The sequence below is a fragment of the Pteropus vampyrus genome, unplaced genomic scaffold (assembly GCF_000151845.1).
Source record: "Pteropus vampyrus isolate Shadow unplaced genomic scaffold, Pvam_2.0 Scaffold562, whole genome shotgun sequence".
In the NCBI taxonomy this organism is placed as follows: Eukaryota; Metazoa; Chordata; class Mammalia; order Chiroptera; family Pteropodidae; genus Pteropus; species Pteropus vampyrus.
Window position 1 is genome coordinate 13,806 of NW_011889343.1, and position 13,820 is coordinate 27,625.

Sequence of the window (13,820 nt, forward strand, 5' to 3'; positions counted from 1 at the left end):
TGAAAATAAGAACGTTAACTTCAAATCTATAAAATACACTGTACATTTTAAGACTATTCTAGATAGAGCACTCTGTACAATGAACTGTGGGTTTCGATCCCTGGTGACAAAGAGATTCTATACATTTCAGGGAAGAAAGGTGTAATATGGATGCAGATTTAAAATTTTTAATTTCTTTTAAAAAATAAATTATTTCTGAAGCATACAATTTATAAAAATTCTATATACAAAGTACAGCAACTGGTAACAAATCCAGTTTTAATACATTTTATATAAGAAGTACCAGGGTTTAGTACCCTGATAAAAGCTGAAGCAATAAATGTTCTCCGCATTTTACATACAATTTCTTGATGTAAAGAACAAAAATGACAACAAAACAAACGTCATGAAGAGGCTTTTCATAGATGGCAGTGCAGAGCTCATTTAATACAAACTTACATTGTTCAACATCACTAGTCAACTCATTAGATCATTTTTTGACCCTTAATCCTAAGAAATGTGCTAAGACATCAGATTGGTGGCAATGAAATTAAGGTCAATGGCTCAAAGTTGTGGATAACCTCTTCCCATCCCCACCTTCCCTCCAAAAAAAATAAAATAGAATAAAATAAAAATCAGGGCGCTAGTACCAAAAGTAAATGTATGAACCGGTAAGTGGGACTTCTCTGATTACTTACGATTGCAATGTCCTCACTGGCCACAATAAAAGTCGATACCGGTCCCCTTTTCACCCCTCAGAGGAAAAATGCTCCTAAACAGACAGCCTCTGCAAATATAAATCCCCCTTTGAACCCCTGCTCCAAGCCCAGTCCCTTGAAACTGTTAAGGCCCACTGGTCATCATCCTCTCTTCGGAGTCCAGGACTACGGTGTTGTCCCCCAACTCCCGTTCCATGCCGGGCGTCCTGAACTCTATAGAGTTAGGCCAGTTTCTGCAGGTCAGATGAGTTAGGAATTTCTGGAGCCTGGAATGGGGACAGGGGAGGATGTCCAAGAAGTAACGCTCGGGAGAGAAGATGGGGAAAGTGCCAAGAGCAGTAGCGGGGAGATCAGCTAGGCAAGTCTACTTTGAAAACATTTTGGCAAATATCCCCAGCCATTCCCCTCTGACCCCAAGCCACAGGTGCCCCCTGGCGCGGACCCTCCTGCAGCCCAAGGCGAGGGGCGCGAGGGCTAAAACAGCAGCTGGAGCAGCAGCAGCAAAATGGAGGCGAGCGGGGTCCAGGCGCCTTGGGGCGCGGAGCAGCCGCTGCCGCTGCTGCTCCTGCGCCCGGGCCCGTAGGGCAGGTCTCCGCGGCCGCCCGCCGCAGCAGCGCCGCCGCCCGGGCGCGGCGGGGTGCGGGAAGCCGTCGTCGTCGTCCAGCGGTTGCTCGCCGGCCGCGCCTCCGGCGCGCTGCTCGTCGTCGTACTCCTCGTCATAGTAGTCATCCAAGCCCCCGTCCGAGCCGCTGCTGCCCGGGCCGTTGCCCAGCTCCGCGCCAAAGCACAGGCGGGCCATGTTTTCCTTGACCGACTCGCAAATGGGCCGCTCGAGGCCGTCACACACGCAGTCGTTGAGCAGCGCCGCCTTGGGCACAGCCAGCATGTCCTCGATGACGGTGCGGCACTCATCGGTGCAGCGAAGCCCGTTGAAGAGCTTGCCACAGTAGGTCAGGTAGCGGCTGAGTGCCAGATTGCAGCGGCTGTCGCGGTCGCATCGCCGCCGGGCTTCAGTGCAGCCCATGACCCCGCCCGCGCCCGGGCCGCCCGCGCCGCCGCTGCTGGTCCGAGGCAGGCACGGCTCAATGGCGCGCTTGGTGGACTTGCAGTTCTCGTCCTGCGCGCAGTCACAATCCTCCAGGGCGGGCCCGCGGCGCGTGTGGTTGAGCTGAATGAGGGCCGAGATGCAGTGGCTCGGGCAGCGCCAGCGCGATGAGAACGAGGTGGCCGAAGCCGGGAAGGCGGCGGCGGCCCCCGGCGCGTCGCCCCCGCTGCGCTGCGCCAGCACCGGCGCGCATGCTTCGGCGTACTGGTTGTAAGCGTAGCTGCACTCCGGCTCCCCCTGGCACTGCAGCAGCGCCTGCCAGCAGATGAGGCGGCGGCCGTGCGCCAGCCCCGAGCCCCGCGGCGCCGAGCCCAGCAGCTGCAGCAGCGCCATCAGGCAGAGCCAAGCGCCCGGCACGGTCCCCCCGCGGGCCCCACCGCCGCCGCCCAGCAGCCCTGCCACCATCGCGGGCAGCGGCGGCCGCTGGGCGAGGAGGGGAAAGGAGACGAGGCGCGGGGAGCGGCGGACACGGAGCCGGTGGAAAAGTTTGCCCCAGTACTGCCAACTTCTTGCATGAGTGTTTTCATAAATCCATGCGCGCCGTTGGCTGGTGCCCCGCTGCTTGCAGAAGGTCGGCTCTCGCTCGGGCTGCGGTGGCTTCCTAGAAATGCACAGCCGCGAAGAGCACCTCCGGTCGGCCCCCGGCGGTGGCGGGAGGCGCTCACTGCCGTCCCGGGGGGCTGCGGGCCGCGAGGCCGCGGCGGGGCTGCAGGACTGCGGGGTGCCGCGGGTGCATTTTGCTCCGCGCCTGCAAATCCGTTGTGCGACCGCGGCGGCTCCTTCCTCCCGGGCTTAGAGCCGTGCCGCCGCCGCGGGCTCTCGCATCGCGCCGCTTCCTGGCTCGCGTCTGTGCGCTGCCCGCCTTCTCGCGGCTCGGCCGCCCGCGTCCCCTCCCCCTCCGCCCGCGGCGACCCCGGCCTCGGCCGAGCTCCGGGGAGCCCTTTCTGGGCGGCGCGGGGAGAGCAAGAAACTCGGTGCGGCCGCGGAGCGGCTCCGGGGCTTCCCTCGGCGGCGGCTTCTCGGGTGACAAGGAGCCCGGGGAGCGGATCCGCTGAGCCCGGCTGCGGACTCGCTCGCAGCGAGGCTTTAAATACAAAAGTGGGCCGGGAGCCCCCGCGTGGTGCCGCGGTGCCCCCTCATTATGCATGCATGGAAAAGCAAACAAACAAAAACATTAGCAACGCTCCTCCGGCTCGCCGAACCCCGGCCCCGCGCTCTCCGAGCCTGCCCGCTTTCTCCTTTCTCCACTCTCTTTCGCTCTTTGCTCGGCCCCCTTTCCCGGCTTTTCGAGATGCTATTGGTCCTGCCTGTTGTTGTTGAAACTTTTTTCCTTTTTTTTTTTTTTCCTCTCTCTCTCTCTTTTTTTTTTTTTACAAGCCGCTGGAGTGGGGTTGCGGAGTGGGGGAGGGCGGGGAGGGTGGTGGGCAGCTCACATTCAGGCTTTCAGGGCTTGAAAGGAAGGGCTTAAGGAGCCTGACAGAGTCCCGGGAGCTCCTCCTACTCTTAAGGAGGCTCGGATATGGAACCCCAGCTCACGCTCAGAACCAGCGGGCAGGGCTTAAGGGCAGCTGTTTGCATCCGGCTCGGCCATGGGCCTTTTTTTTTTTTTTTTGGTTCTTTTAACTTTTTTGGGTGGGAGGGGGTTAGTGGGGGCTAGTCGCATTAATTGTCCCTGGCCTCCATCTGTGCCTTTGACTGGGTTCAGAATTCGGTTTGTTTCTCGAGTTCCCCATCTTTGTGTCCTGATCATCACGGGGCGAGGGGAAATCAGAGAATTTAATGTGAAGACTGTGAAACTTAAAAAGAAAAAAACAGTACGCACAAAAAAGAGACACACACTTTAGTTAGGGGTTGCCGATGAGATATTTACAACCACTATTCTCCCTGCCCCGCCGCAAGCTCTCTTGCCCCAGTTTGCCAATTTGGCAGGTATGACAACATCGTTGTCAGTTGCAAGACAGAAATCCAATCAATCAAATTAATTTTTTAGGAATATGAATTACTAACGCGATCAGTGATGAAAAAATGATGATAGTATTTAAACATCTTTAGGAATGTTGAGCAATACCATCCAGACGCAGTCACAACATAAAGGAAGGGGATAAACTGGGATGCACCAAGGTTTCTATTAAAGTGTGTGTCTCAATCCCTGGCGCGTTTTGAAGGAAGCCGCCGAGTCACAGCGGACTCCGCAATCCAGGCGCGGGAGTTTGCGAACTACCTTAACTGCGGCGCAACGCAGCCTACGACCACCAGAGGCACCGGGCGTCTGTGGCCTGTCAAAAACTGGCGCTTTTTTCCTCCCCTTTCCGTGGAGAGACTATCAACTCCATCTGTCACAAAAATTAAAGCTAAATCTCCTCTCCAGAAGCAGAGGGAGCCGAGGCTTTAGCGCTCACAGAGTTGGGCTGTCCACTTCTACCCGGAGGCCAAGTGAATTTGAAATGGCAAAAGTGAGAACAGAGCCTCAGCAGACATTAGGCTACAGAAAAGCCTCCTGTTCCTGCGGAGGCTGCTGCATTCCTCAGAGGCGCAGAGTCTGCCTTAGGAAGCGGCACCCCTGCAATCCCCAGAACAAAACAAACCTTAGAAGAACCAGATTGAGGTAAGGCAGATCGGTTTTTCTCATTGACTTGAATCGTAGAAAACACACACACACACACACCCCATCAATCTATATTTAAAAAAATAGAAAGGCTGCCGCTGTGTGGCCCATCTAAACAACCATTTGCCAATGTCTCAGGTTTTTTGTTTGTTTCTTTTTTGTTGTTGTTATTTGGAATTGTATTCTCAGTCCTGCCAGCTGCCAGAAGGGCTTGGACAAGTCACACTCCTTCTCTGTGAGTTGGATCCTTCATATGTAAGGCTCAAGGCTAGACTAGACACTTGGAGAAGCCCTTTCATCTTTAATGCTCTGTGATTTTAGGCTCATAAGAACAAAGTCAACATTCAGTTGCATTTCTTTCAGCTAATGTTGAGTTCCTTTAGAATTGTGAATCTCAAACCTTAGTGAGCATGAGACTTGCTTGGTAGCCTTGTTAAAACCCAGATTGCTCCTGGAGTTCCTGATGCAGGAGGACTGGTGGGGCCCGAGAATCTGCATTTCTAACAAGTTTTCAGGGGATACTGCTACTGTTGCTGCTTGTCTGGGGACCAGACTTTGAGAGCCACTGCTCTAGAGGACCACATTTTGTTTTTTATTGTTATTTGTAAAACTTGCCCCATCCTGGCCTTGATACAGCTCTTAGACGGATTTAAGGAAGGGCCAAGAGTTTTGTGTGCTCCCAGAACACCTCGGCACCCCAGTCTCATGAAATGTCAGGCCTGTTGGGTTATCAGGTGCTTGATATAGGCCTGAGGAGGAATCTATGATGAAATAGAACAAACGAGCCCCCCTCTCCATAAGTCTCAGGGACCATAAGTAACGCCATGCTTCACATCTAGGTTTTCATTGATAGTCACCAGACCGCCAAGCCATCCCTCATCACCCAGATGCTAATCCCCACATCACTCTGTACATCTCTTAAACTGACTTAATTCCCAGTATGAGTCCTCCCTGCCACAAAATAAAAAACCAAAAACCAAAAACAAACAAAAAAACCTGACTTTCACTGGAGCTCTCAATTCGTTCTCAGCAAAATCTTCCATATCCCGAACCTGCTTTTGGAGCTGGATCTTCACCTTCTTGTCCTAATTAAAACCTGGCTAGAATTTATGGAATGAGAAAATATATTATATTTGAAACCACGTATCTGATAGGGATTAATAGCCAAAAATATAAGGAACTCATACAACTCAATACCAAAAAAAAAAAAATCAATTAAAAAATGGACAGAAAATTTTCCAAAGACATGCAAATGGCCAACAAATACATGAAAAGGTACTCAACAGCATTAATCATCAAAGAAATATGAATCAAAACCACAAAGAAGTATCACCTCACAGCTATTAGAATGGCTATTATCAAAAAACAAGATAAGAAATGCTGGCAAGGATGTGGAGAAAGGGAACCCTGGCGCACTGATGGTGAGAGTGTAAATTTGTACACAATGAAAATAGGAGGTTTCTCAAAAAATTAATATAGAACTACCATATGATACAGCAACTCTACTTCTGGATATATATCTAAAAGAGATGAAATCATTACGTGAAGAAATATCTGCACTCCCAGGTTCATTGCAGCATTATTCAAAATAGCCAAAATATAAAAACAACCAAAGTATCCATCGATGGATGGAGAATAATAAAGAAAATATATACATGTAATTGAATATTATTCAGCCATAAAAAGAAGAAAATCTTGCCATTTGTATTAACATAGATGGACCTTAAAGGCATTATGCTAAGTGAAATAAGTCAGACAAAGACAAGTACTGTATGATCTTACTTATATGTTCAGTCTTTAAAAGCTGAATTCATAGAAACAGTAGAATGGTGGTTTCTAGGGACTGAGGGTTTGGGGAAATGGGGAGATGTTTATCAAAGGGTACAAACTTTCAGTTATAAGATGAATAAGTTCTGAGATCTAATGTACAGCTTGGCGACTACAGTTAACAATACTGTATTGTATACTCGAAAGTTACTATGAGAGTAGAGCCTTCATCTTTCCATAACAACAACAAAATAGTAATTATGTGAAGTCCAGGATCTTTTAACTAACCTTATTATGGTACACATTCCACAATATATAAGTTTATCAAATCATCACATTGTACACTTAAACTTGTACAGTGTTATATGTCAATTATTTCTCAAATACAACCCAGCTGGCCCTTGTAGACACGGCTTCTACTTTAGCCCTCTTCAGTCTTGTCTGATTTTTCTTCCATAACCCACATCCCACCAGACCTGTGGGATACACAGGTTTCTCATTCATCTCTTATTATCACTTCCAAACCATTCTCTTACCTCCTCCCTGGAAATGTAAAGCTTCCTTGAATGGCATGCTCCAACAGTCACCTACTGACTTTTTTTCCATCTATAGCCCTTCTCAACCAGTATTGCATAGGAGAACCACAGAAGAAGAAAATAGAATGAGTGCCTGTTTCCTTAATTTTCTCAAAGATGGTACATAAACACCACCACTCTGGACACAGAAGAGAGCGGTCAGTTTACCACATACAGTGGATGCTGTATCAGCCAGAGCTTGACCAGAGAAGTCTGTGAGTAGGTAGATGAAGGATTTCTTATGGAGAGGAGACCTCCCACAATTGTGAGAGCTGGGAGAGCAAGTAGTGTGGTCTGTTACTTTTGCCTCTGTTTTTGAGCCTAAATTCACTATGGATTTGTCAGACAGGCAGTTGCGAAGGAGAGGTAAGACAACCAGAAAACTAGCACTAGTTGGGGTGAACTGGAACTGGTGTCTCCCTCATCACTTCCAACCTTAGTGTCAAAGGAGGTGACCCTCAGGGGAAGCTGGCACCCTTCACTGTGGAGCTGACATGCACTTTGTCCAAGACTTGGAGAAGCTGAAGGAAGAGAGCTGGAGGCAGCTGGGGAAAGTCAGGTCCAGGTTCTGACCCATCCCAACAAAGAGGAACTTTTAATCAACAAAGACTGGTGCAGGCTGTCACAGTGCTTGGAGCCCTCTACCACCTTCATGGGCTAAAAATAATGTGGCTGCTGCTTCACTTCTTCTTCCAAATCTGATGCAAAATTTACCCTGTGGCCAATGCTAACACAGAAGTGCGCGGGGAGGAGAATTCTGGGAAACATCGTTCTGTCTCAGCTCCGTTGACATAGTACCAGGCCACCACAGATCCCTTTGGGCATTTAGGCTTACTTTTCTCAGGTGTGTACTTCCTCACTGTTTCAGCATCTGTCTTGCTGGCTATTTTTCTCTCCAGACTGCTCATCATTCATGACAAACTTGGCCTCTTAGCTTTTTGACTTCCTCACTTTCAATCACCAACTTGTAATCTTACTCTAGACCTAGGCATTAACATAATCATGTCATACCTAAAATCTCTAAATCAAAATCTCTAATGTTCAAAATGAATTGAACATTATTTCACTGGCCAACACCCCCTATCTTTCTAGTTCTCCTATCTCAATCTTGTCACTTTTCAGCTACTTAAGACTTAGCCTTGCAATTTTTCCTTTGCTGCCTCAGCTCCCTTTCTACTACATCATTCATTCCCATTCACCTACAATACATTATACTTTTTCCCATCTTAAAACAAAAAACCCCAAAACAAAGAAAAACAAACTCTTCTTCGATACCAAGTCCTTAATCGGTTACTATTCCATTTCTATGAAAACTCCTTGAAAAATTGCTTTTACTCAATTTTTCCATTCCCTCCTCAATTCACTATAATCAAGTTTCATCCCGCCATTTTTATCATTGTCACTAATGACTGAATCTTGCTCTACTCAATGGTCACTTCTCAGTCCTCATCTTACCTGACCTTTCAACACCATGAGTGATCATCTCTTCTTTTCAAAGTGCTTTTTCATTTGGCTTCAAACTTCCTTGTTTCCCATTATACTTCCTCATGGCTCTTTCTCTCACTAAACTGACTCCTTAGTGATTGTGATCCCATCCAGTGCCTTGATTCTAAATTACATCTCTTAATTTGATATTTTCGATTCCAGTCTTTCTCTGATTTCACGTGTGTATACTTACTTGGTTGTTTGACGGACATTGCAAACTTAACTTGCCTCAAGGGCACTTATAATTTCCCACCCCTCAAACCTATTTGTTTTCTGTCTTTCTGTGGTAGACATTCTCCAAAATTGTTTTTCATCAGTTTCTCCTCTCCCTTTATGTCCATGCTACTCAGGTCAAGAGGCAGGATCTAATTCCCTTCTCCTTAAATTTAGGGCAGATCTTAGTGACTTTGACCAATAAAATGTAATGATAATAATTGACATTTTGTGAGTTCCATCCTAGGTCACAAAAAGCCTTGCAGCTTTTACCTGGGCCTCTTGGTCTATTTGCTTTGGACGAGCCATTCACTGTGTAAGAAATCTGACCACCTTGAGACTGCCATTTTGTGAGGAAGGCTGAGCTTGCCATGTGGAGAGGATATATGGAAAGAGAAAGAGATACTTGGTCAGCTCCTAGCTTTTTCAACCACATGAATGAAGAAGTCATCTTGGATGTCCAACCTAATGGAAGCTTCAGATGACTCCAGTACCAGCTGCCATCTGATGGAAAATACACGAGAGAAAGCCCAACTCAGGGTCAGAGTCAGATAGGGTAAGGTGAGTGAGGTACCTAGGTATAAAATTTAAGGACACATTCTCATAGTGGTTGCTTACTACAGAGACCTCAAGAGTGAGTGCCTCCTTAGATTCTGTATCCTAGACACTTGACTCACCTAAACCTAGTTCTGGTTTTGCCCCATGCAGTAACAGTACAGCTTAGTCCAGGCAACTCAAAGAATCTTGAGAAATAACAAAGAGAGTTGTTTTAAGCCACTAAGTTTTATGCAACAGTAGATAATCACATATGTTTTCCATCATATCCAATGGCTTGGGTTAAAGACTCTTTCCTTTTCTTTACATCCCATATCCAACTGATAGCCAATCACAGGCAGTTAGTAAAATATTTGATGAGTTGGATGAATGAAAATCAAAACTTACTCCTTGTCTTCTAAATCAGTCAACTCAGAACTAGTCCAAATAATTTACACTATAGAAAAGGGAACAGAGACCTTGAGAGGTCAAAGAATATGGAAAAGTTCTGAAGTTTTTAAATATAGAATGATATTCCTATATTAAATTAATTATTAAAGCCAATTAAACCATAACCTTTGTCATATATTAACTTCACAAAGGTTGTGATTTAATCAGTGGGAAAAATATAGTCTTTTAAATAAATGATACTGGCAAAACTAACCATTCATTTAGAAGGAAATATAAAAATAAATTTCAGAAAAAAACTTAAATGTAAAAAAAATCAAGTAAGGAAATCTACACTATGACATATATAACCTAGAATTTTAGAAGACTCTTATAATCAAGACTGGAAAATCAGAAGATATGAAAGAACACATTTAACTATATGAAAAAATTAAGAAGTTGTATACAGAAAATATACCAGAGACAAAGTTAATAGACATATGGATATAGCAATAATATTATAGAGTAGGTGACAAAAGACTAATTTTCTAATAAGCAAAGAGCTCTTACAAACTTATAAGAAAAAGATAATTTAAGAGAAAATGGGGTAAAGATGTAAATAGATAATACACAGAAATGTAAATTCAAATGTCAACAAACAAGCAAAATGATGTTTCATTAATTAGTAGGCAGGTGAAAGGAAATTAGAAAACAATGAGATACCACTTTAGCACCCAATAGATTGCCTAAAATGTGAGTGCTGTGTATATTCTGGCAATCTCAATAGAAATAATTATTTTTTCCCCCAGTAAGTTCTAAGCAAAGTCCTGGAACCTCATTTGGTCTGGGTTGTGTGCCCATGTGCCTAGGAGCGAGGCAGAGGATGTTCCCTGAAGGGAGACCAAGGCTGTCATCAGAAGAAAGGTATCTACTGCACCAGGGATCTATCAGCCTGTTCTGTGGGTTGGTGCTGGTCCATGGATTGCTCTGCGTTGGCTCATGAAAATGTCAGAGTCAGTATTTGGATACTTTTATAGCAATTTGGAAGAGTAATTTTTGTCTGTTGAATCTAATAAAAATTGGGGCTTCTATTTTGTAGGTATCACTTAATTTTTTTGGTAATTTGTTTTTATTCCGTTTTTTTTTTTTTTTTTAAAGTACCTATCTGTACTAGATGGTAACAGTAATCTGGTCTTTCACCACAGATAATTGGAGAAGCCCCGTGCTGTGCTGTATATTACTAGTAGTTATTTTCTTCAGTTTAAAAAGTAAACAAATTGTTAGGTGCAGGAACTTAAGGGTTAACTACTATGCGAAGATTAATAAAAACGTAAGAAACAGACTTTTAGTTCTTCAAAGAATGCCGTTAATAACTCCAGGATGCAAAGTAACAGCACAACTTCTCTTTAGTGATGTGCACAGGAACAGACAGAGCAGCTGTTCTCTAGGGGGCAGAAAAACACGCCCCACACTATTGCTTTAAGACTCTGGAGATCAAGATCCTGGCTGGGTTTCAAAATCTAATAACAAGAGGAAATCCCACAAAATCAGTAGGGGCTCCAATTCTCAGGAAATTTGACTTTCATACTCTGTGAAAAAGAGATATTAATGAAACAGAGATAGAAAGCCCAAATAGCAAAGACCATTTGAGGCACAACCGGCTTCAACTGCCATGGCTTACAGTTGGCAGTATAGTTTACTACAAAGAGTAATTTTTCCCGAGTTCAAACCTTGTACACCTTTGGACATTAAGTTAATCGGGGCCGATTCTACAATAGGTATTGTAGAATGTTTCAAAGCCAGGCCTGGTGTTAAGATCTAGTTTTTCACGATTGAAATCAAAAAGAAACTTTTTCATAACTATTTCATAAATCTGGATAAACTGTTCTCTAAATAAAAATAACACAATTTATAAATGAACTTATGAATTGTCTTTAAAACTTAGCTTTTTATCTTGTTGAGATCTATATAAAGACAATAGGCTTCCAAAAAAAAAGCAAAACGAAAAAAAACCGAAAAAAGGAAAAGCTATCACCAACAAAAAATACTTAAATACCTATCAACAAGCTGGTATAATTTGTAAGTGTGCAGTTAATGCTTCTCAAACAATTTAGGGAAAACATATTAGACCTGCTTACATCTTTTTTGCTGAAAGTATATAATTGTCATAAAGTATCTTGGGAAAAAAACCTATGATCTTATCAACTGATAAAGATGACAAGTTATCTAATTCTTTTTCATGAAATGTGTATCCTAGGACTTTATCAAACACATCGCTGGCCACACTCTTCCTACATTTTGAATCAGTTTTCATACTTATCTGCTCATAATTCACTGAATTTGATTCATTTAAAACCAACAAGTATTTATTGAGAGCCTGCCATATGGGCCAGGAAGCTGAAGCAATTTCTTTTTGTCTTATAATTTCATGCTCCCCCTTTTTTTCAGTTATTAATATCCTTCTTATCTTAGAAACACTTTCATATTTATAGAAAAATTGGTTGGAAAGTATAGAGTTTCCACGTATCCCTTCTCACTTCTTCCTGTACAATTTCCCTTATGATTTACATCTTTTAATACTGTGGTGCATTTCTTATAATCAATGAGCTAATATTGATACATTATTATTAACTGAAGTCCATAGTTTACATTAGGGTTCACTCTTTGAGTTGTACATTCTATGAATTTTGATGAGTGTCGTGTATTCACCATCATCGTATCACACAGAATGGTTTAACTACCCTGAAAACCTCCTGAAAACATTCTGTGTCAACCTAGAAGGGGCCTTAAGTTAAATCTTTTCATTTATAGCTTCATTACTTAAAGCTTCCACATTTAGTATTTCTTTTATGTCCATTAAAAAATAAAGTGAGGCCATACATGCCATTTGGATCTAAAAGTTGTACACATCTCCCCAAATGATGAACCATTTATTTTGATATAATCATTCATATAGTCAGTTATCCATCCCAGAAATATTTACTGAGCTCTTACCTGGGTCAGTAAATATTTCTGGGATGGATAACTTCCCTGATCAGGGAAGTTTGTGATAGGTGGCTATAGACCTTTCCTTCATGCATAAACATATATTTAATTATCAAAGCCCCTTTCACTTTTTTGCGTGTGTTCCAGTTTATTTTATTTAAAAAAAAATTTTAATTTATTTTTGAATAGGAAATACATGCATATACAGTTGACCCTTGAACAACATGGGTTTAAAGTGGGCAGGTCCACTTATACGTGGGCTTTTTTTCAATAAATACATACTGTATTTATTTATTTTTATTTTTTAATTTATTTTTTCATACTGTAAATGTATTTCTCTACCTTATGATTTTCTTAACATTTTTTCTGTAGCTTACTTTATTGTATGAATACAGTATATAATACATATAACATAAAAGTATATGTTAAGCAACCGTTTATGTTATTGGTAAGCTTTCTGATCAACAGTTGGCTTAAGTTTTCAGGGAGTCAAATGTTAAACAGGATTTTTGAGTGCATGGAGAGTTGGCACCCCTAACCCCTGCGTTGTTCAAGCGTCAACTGTAGTACAAAACACACAGGTTAAAAAAGTGCATGGTGTCAATTGTTCTCCATATAAATTGTGCTGGTGTATGAGAATGTCTCCTTGCATTATCACAAATATAACATGTTACTGAACTTTTGGATCTTTGCTAATCTGATATGTGAAAATTATATCTCATTGTAGCTTTAATTTTAATTTTTCTTGTTGTATATAAGACAAACATTATTATTTAAGTCTACTGAAAATTAATAAGTTAAAGACTGAAGACACTTAAGTTCAAGGAGGTTAAATGATCCAACATCACCAACTAATAAGAACAGCCAGAAAGTAAAGTCCCAAGCTCGTCAAACTTGGCTGTCATCCCACCTCACTTCTGTAAAGCCCAGCACAGTGCCAAGATGACTATGGACATTTGCCTTTTCTGATAGTTTTCCTCCACTTGGTTAGTAATTGTTTAAAAAAAAAAAAGAAAAAAAAAGGTGTTAAGGAATACCTTTTATAAAGGGAAATAAGATTTCTTACTAGAATGACAAAATTAATGAATTCTGAAGAATCCTCCCAAATCCCTTTAAAATCGTAGGAACTCTCCTCCTCACCACCCTAGATAGATCAGAAAATAACATCTCAAAAGGTTTTATCTGAGTCACTACCGAATGATTGCCGTAAAATGAATTTTATTAGGGATGAAATTATCCTATTATTGATGAGATATATTTGAGAAACAAAACTTTGCTCTTTGCTCACCACCTTCCTAGTCTGAAATACCAATTTCCTCTCTGTATTCAACTTCAAACTTGGAGCATTGGATTTTTTATCCTGTGGAACTCTGAGAACTTTGAGATTTCTGAGCAGCAGTTGAAGACTTTGGCTTCATCCATGATTTATATACATAAGTCACTGGTATTTGTTGTATATGTCAAGT

At 43.0% G+C, this 13,820-nt stretch overlaps 1 protein-coding gene across 1 annotated transcript; it reads right to left on the minus strand.

Annotated features, from left to right (window-relative positions):
- Positions 1 to 1,025: 1,025 nt before the first annotated feature.
- Positions 1,026 to 2,244, minus strand: GAS1 (growth arrest specific 1). The gene is given in 2 exon segments (XM_011384128.2): positions 1,026 to 1,334; positions 1,336 to 2,244. Coding segments are annotated over 2 exon segments (1,035 nt in total). The 5' UTR covers positions 2,209 to 2,244; the 3' UTR covers positions 1,026 to 1,172.
- Positions 2,245 to 13,820: the final 11,576 nt, after the last annotated feature.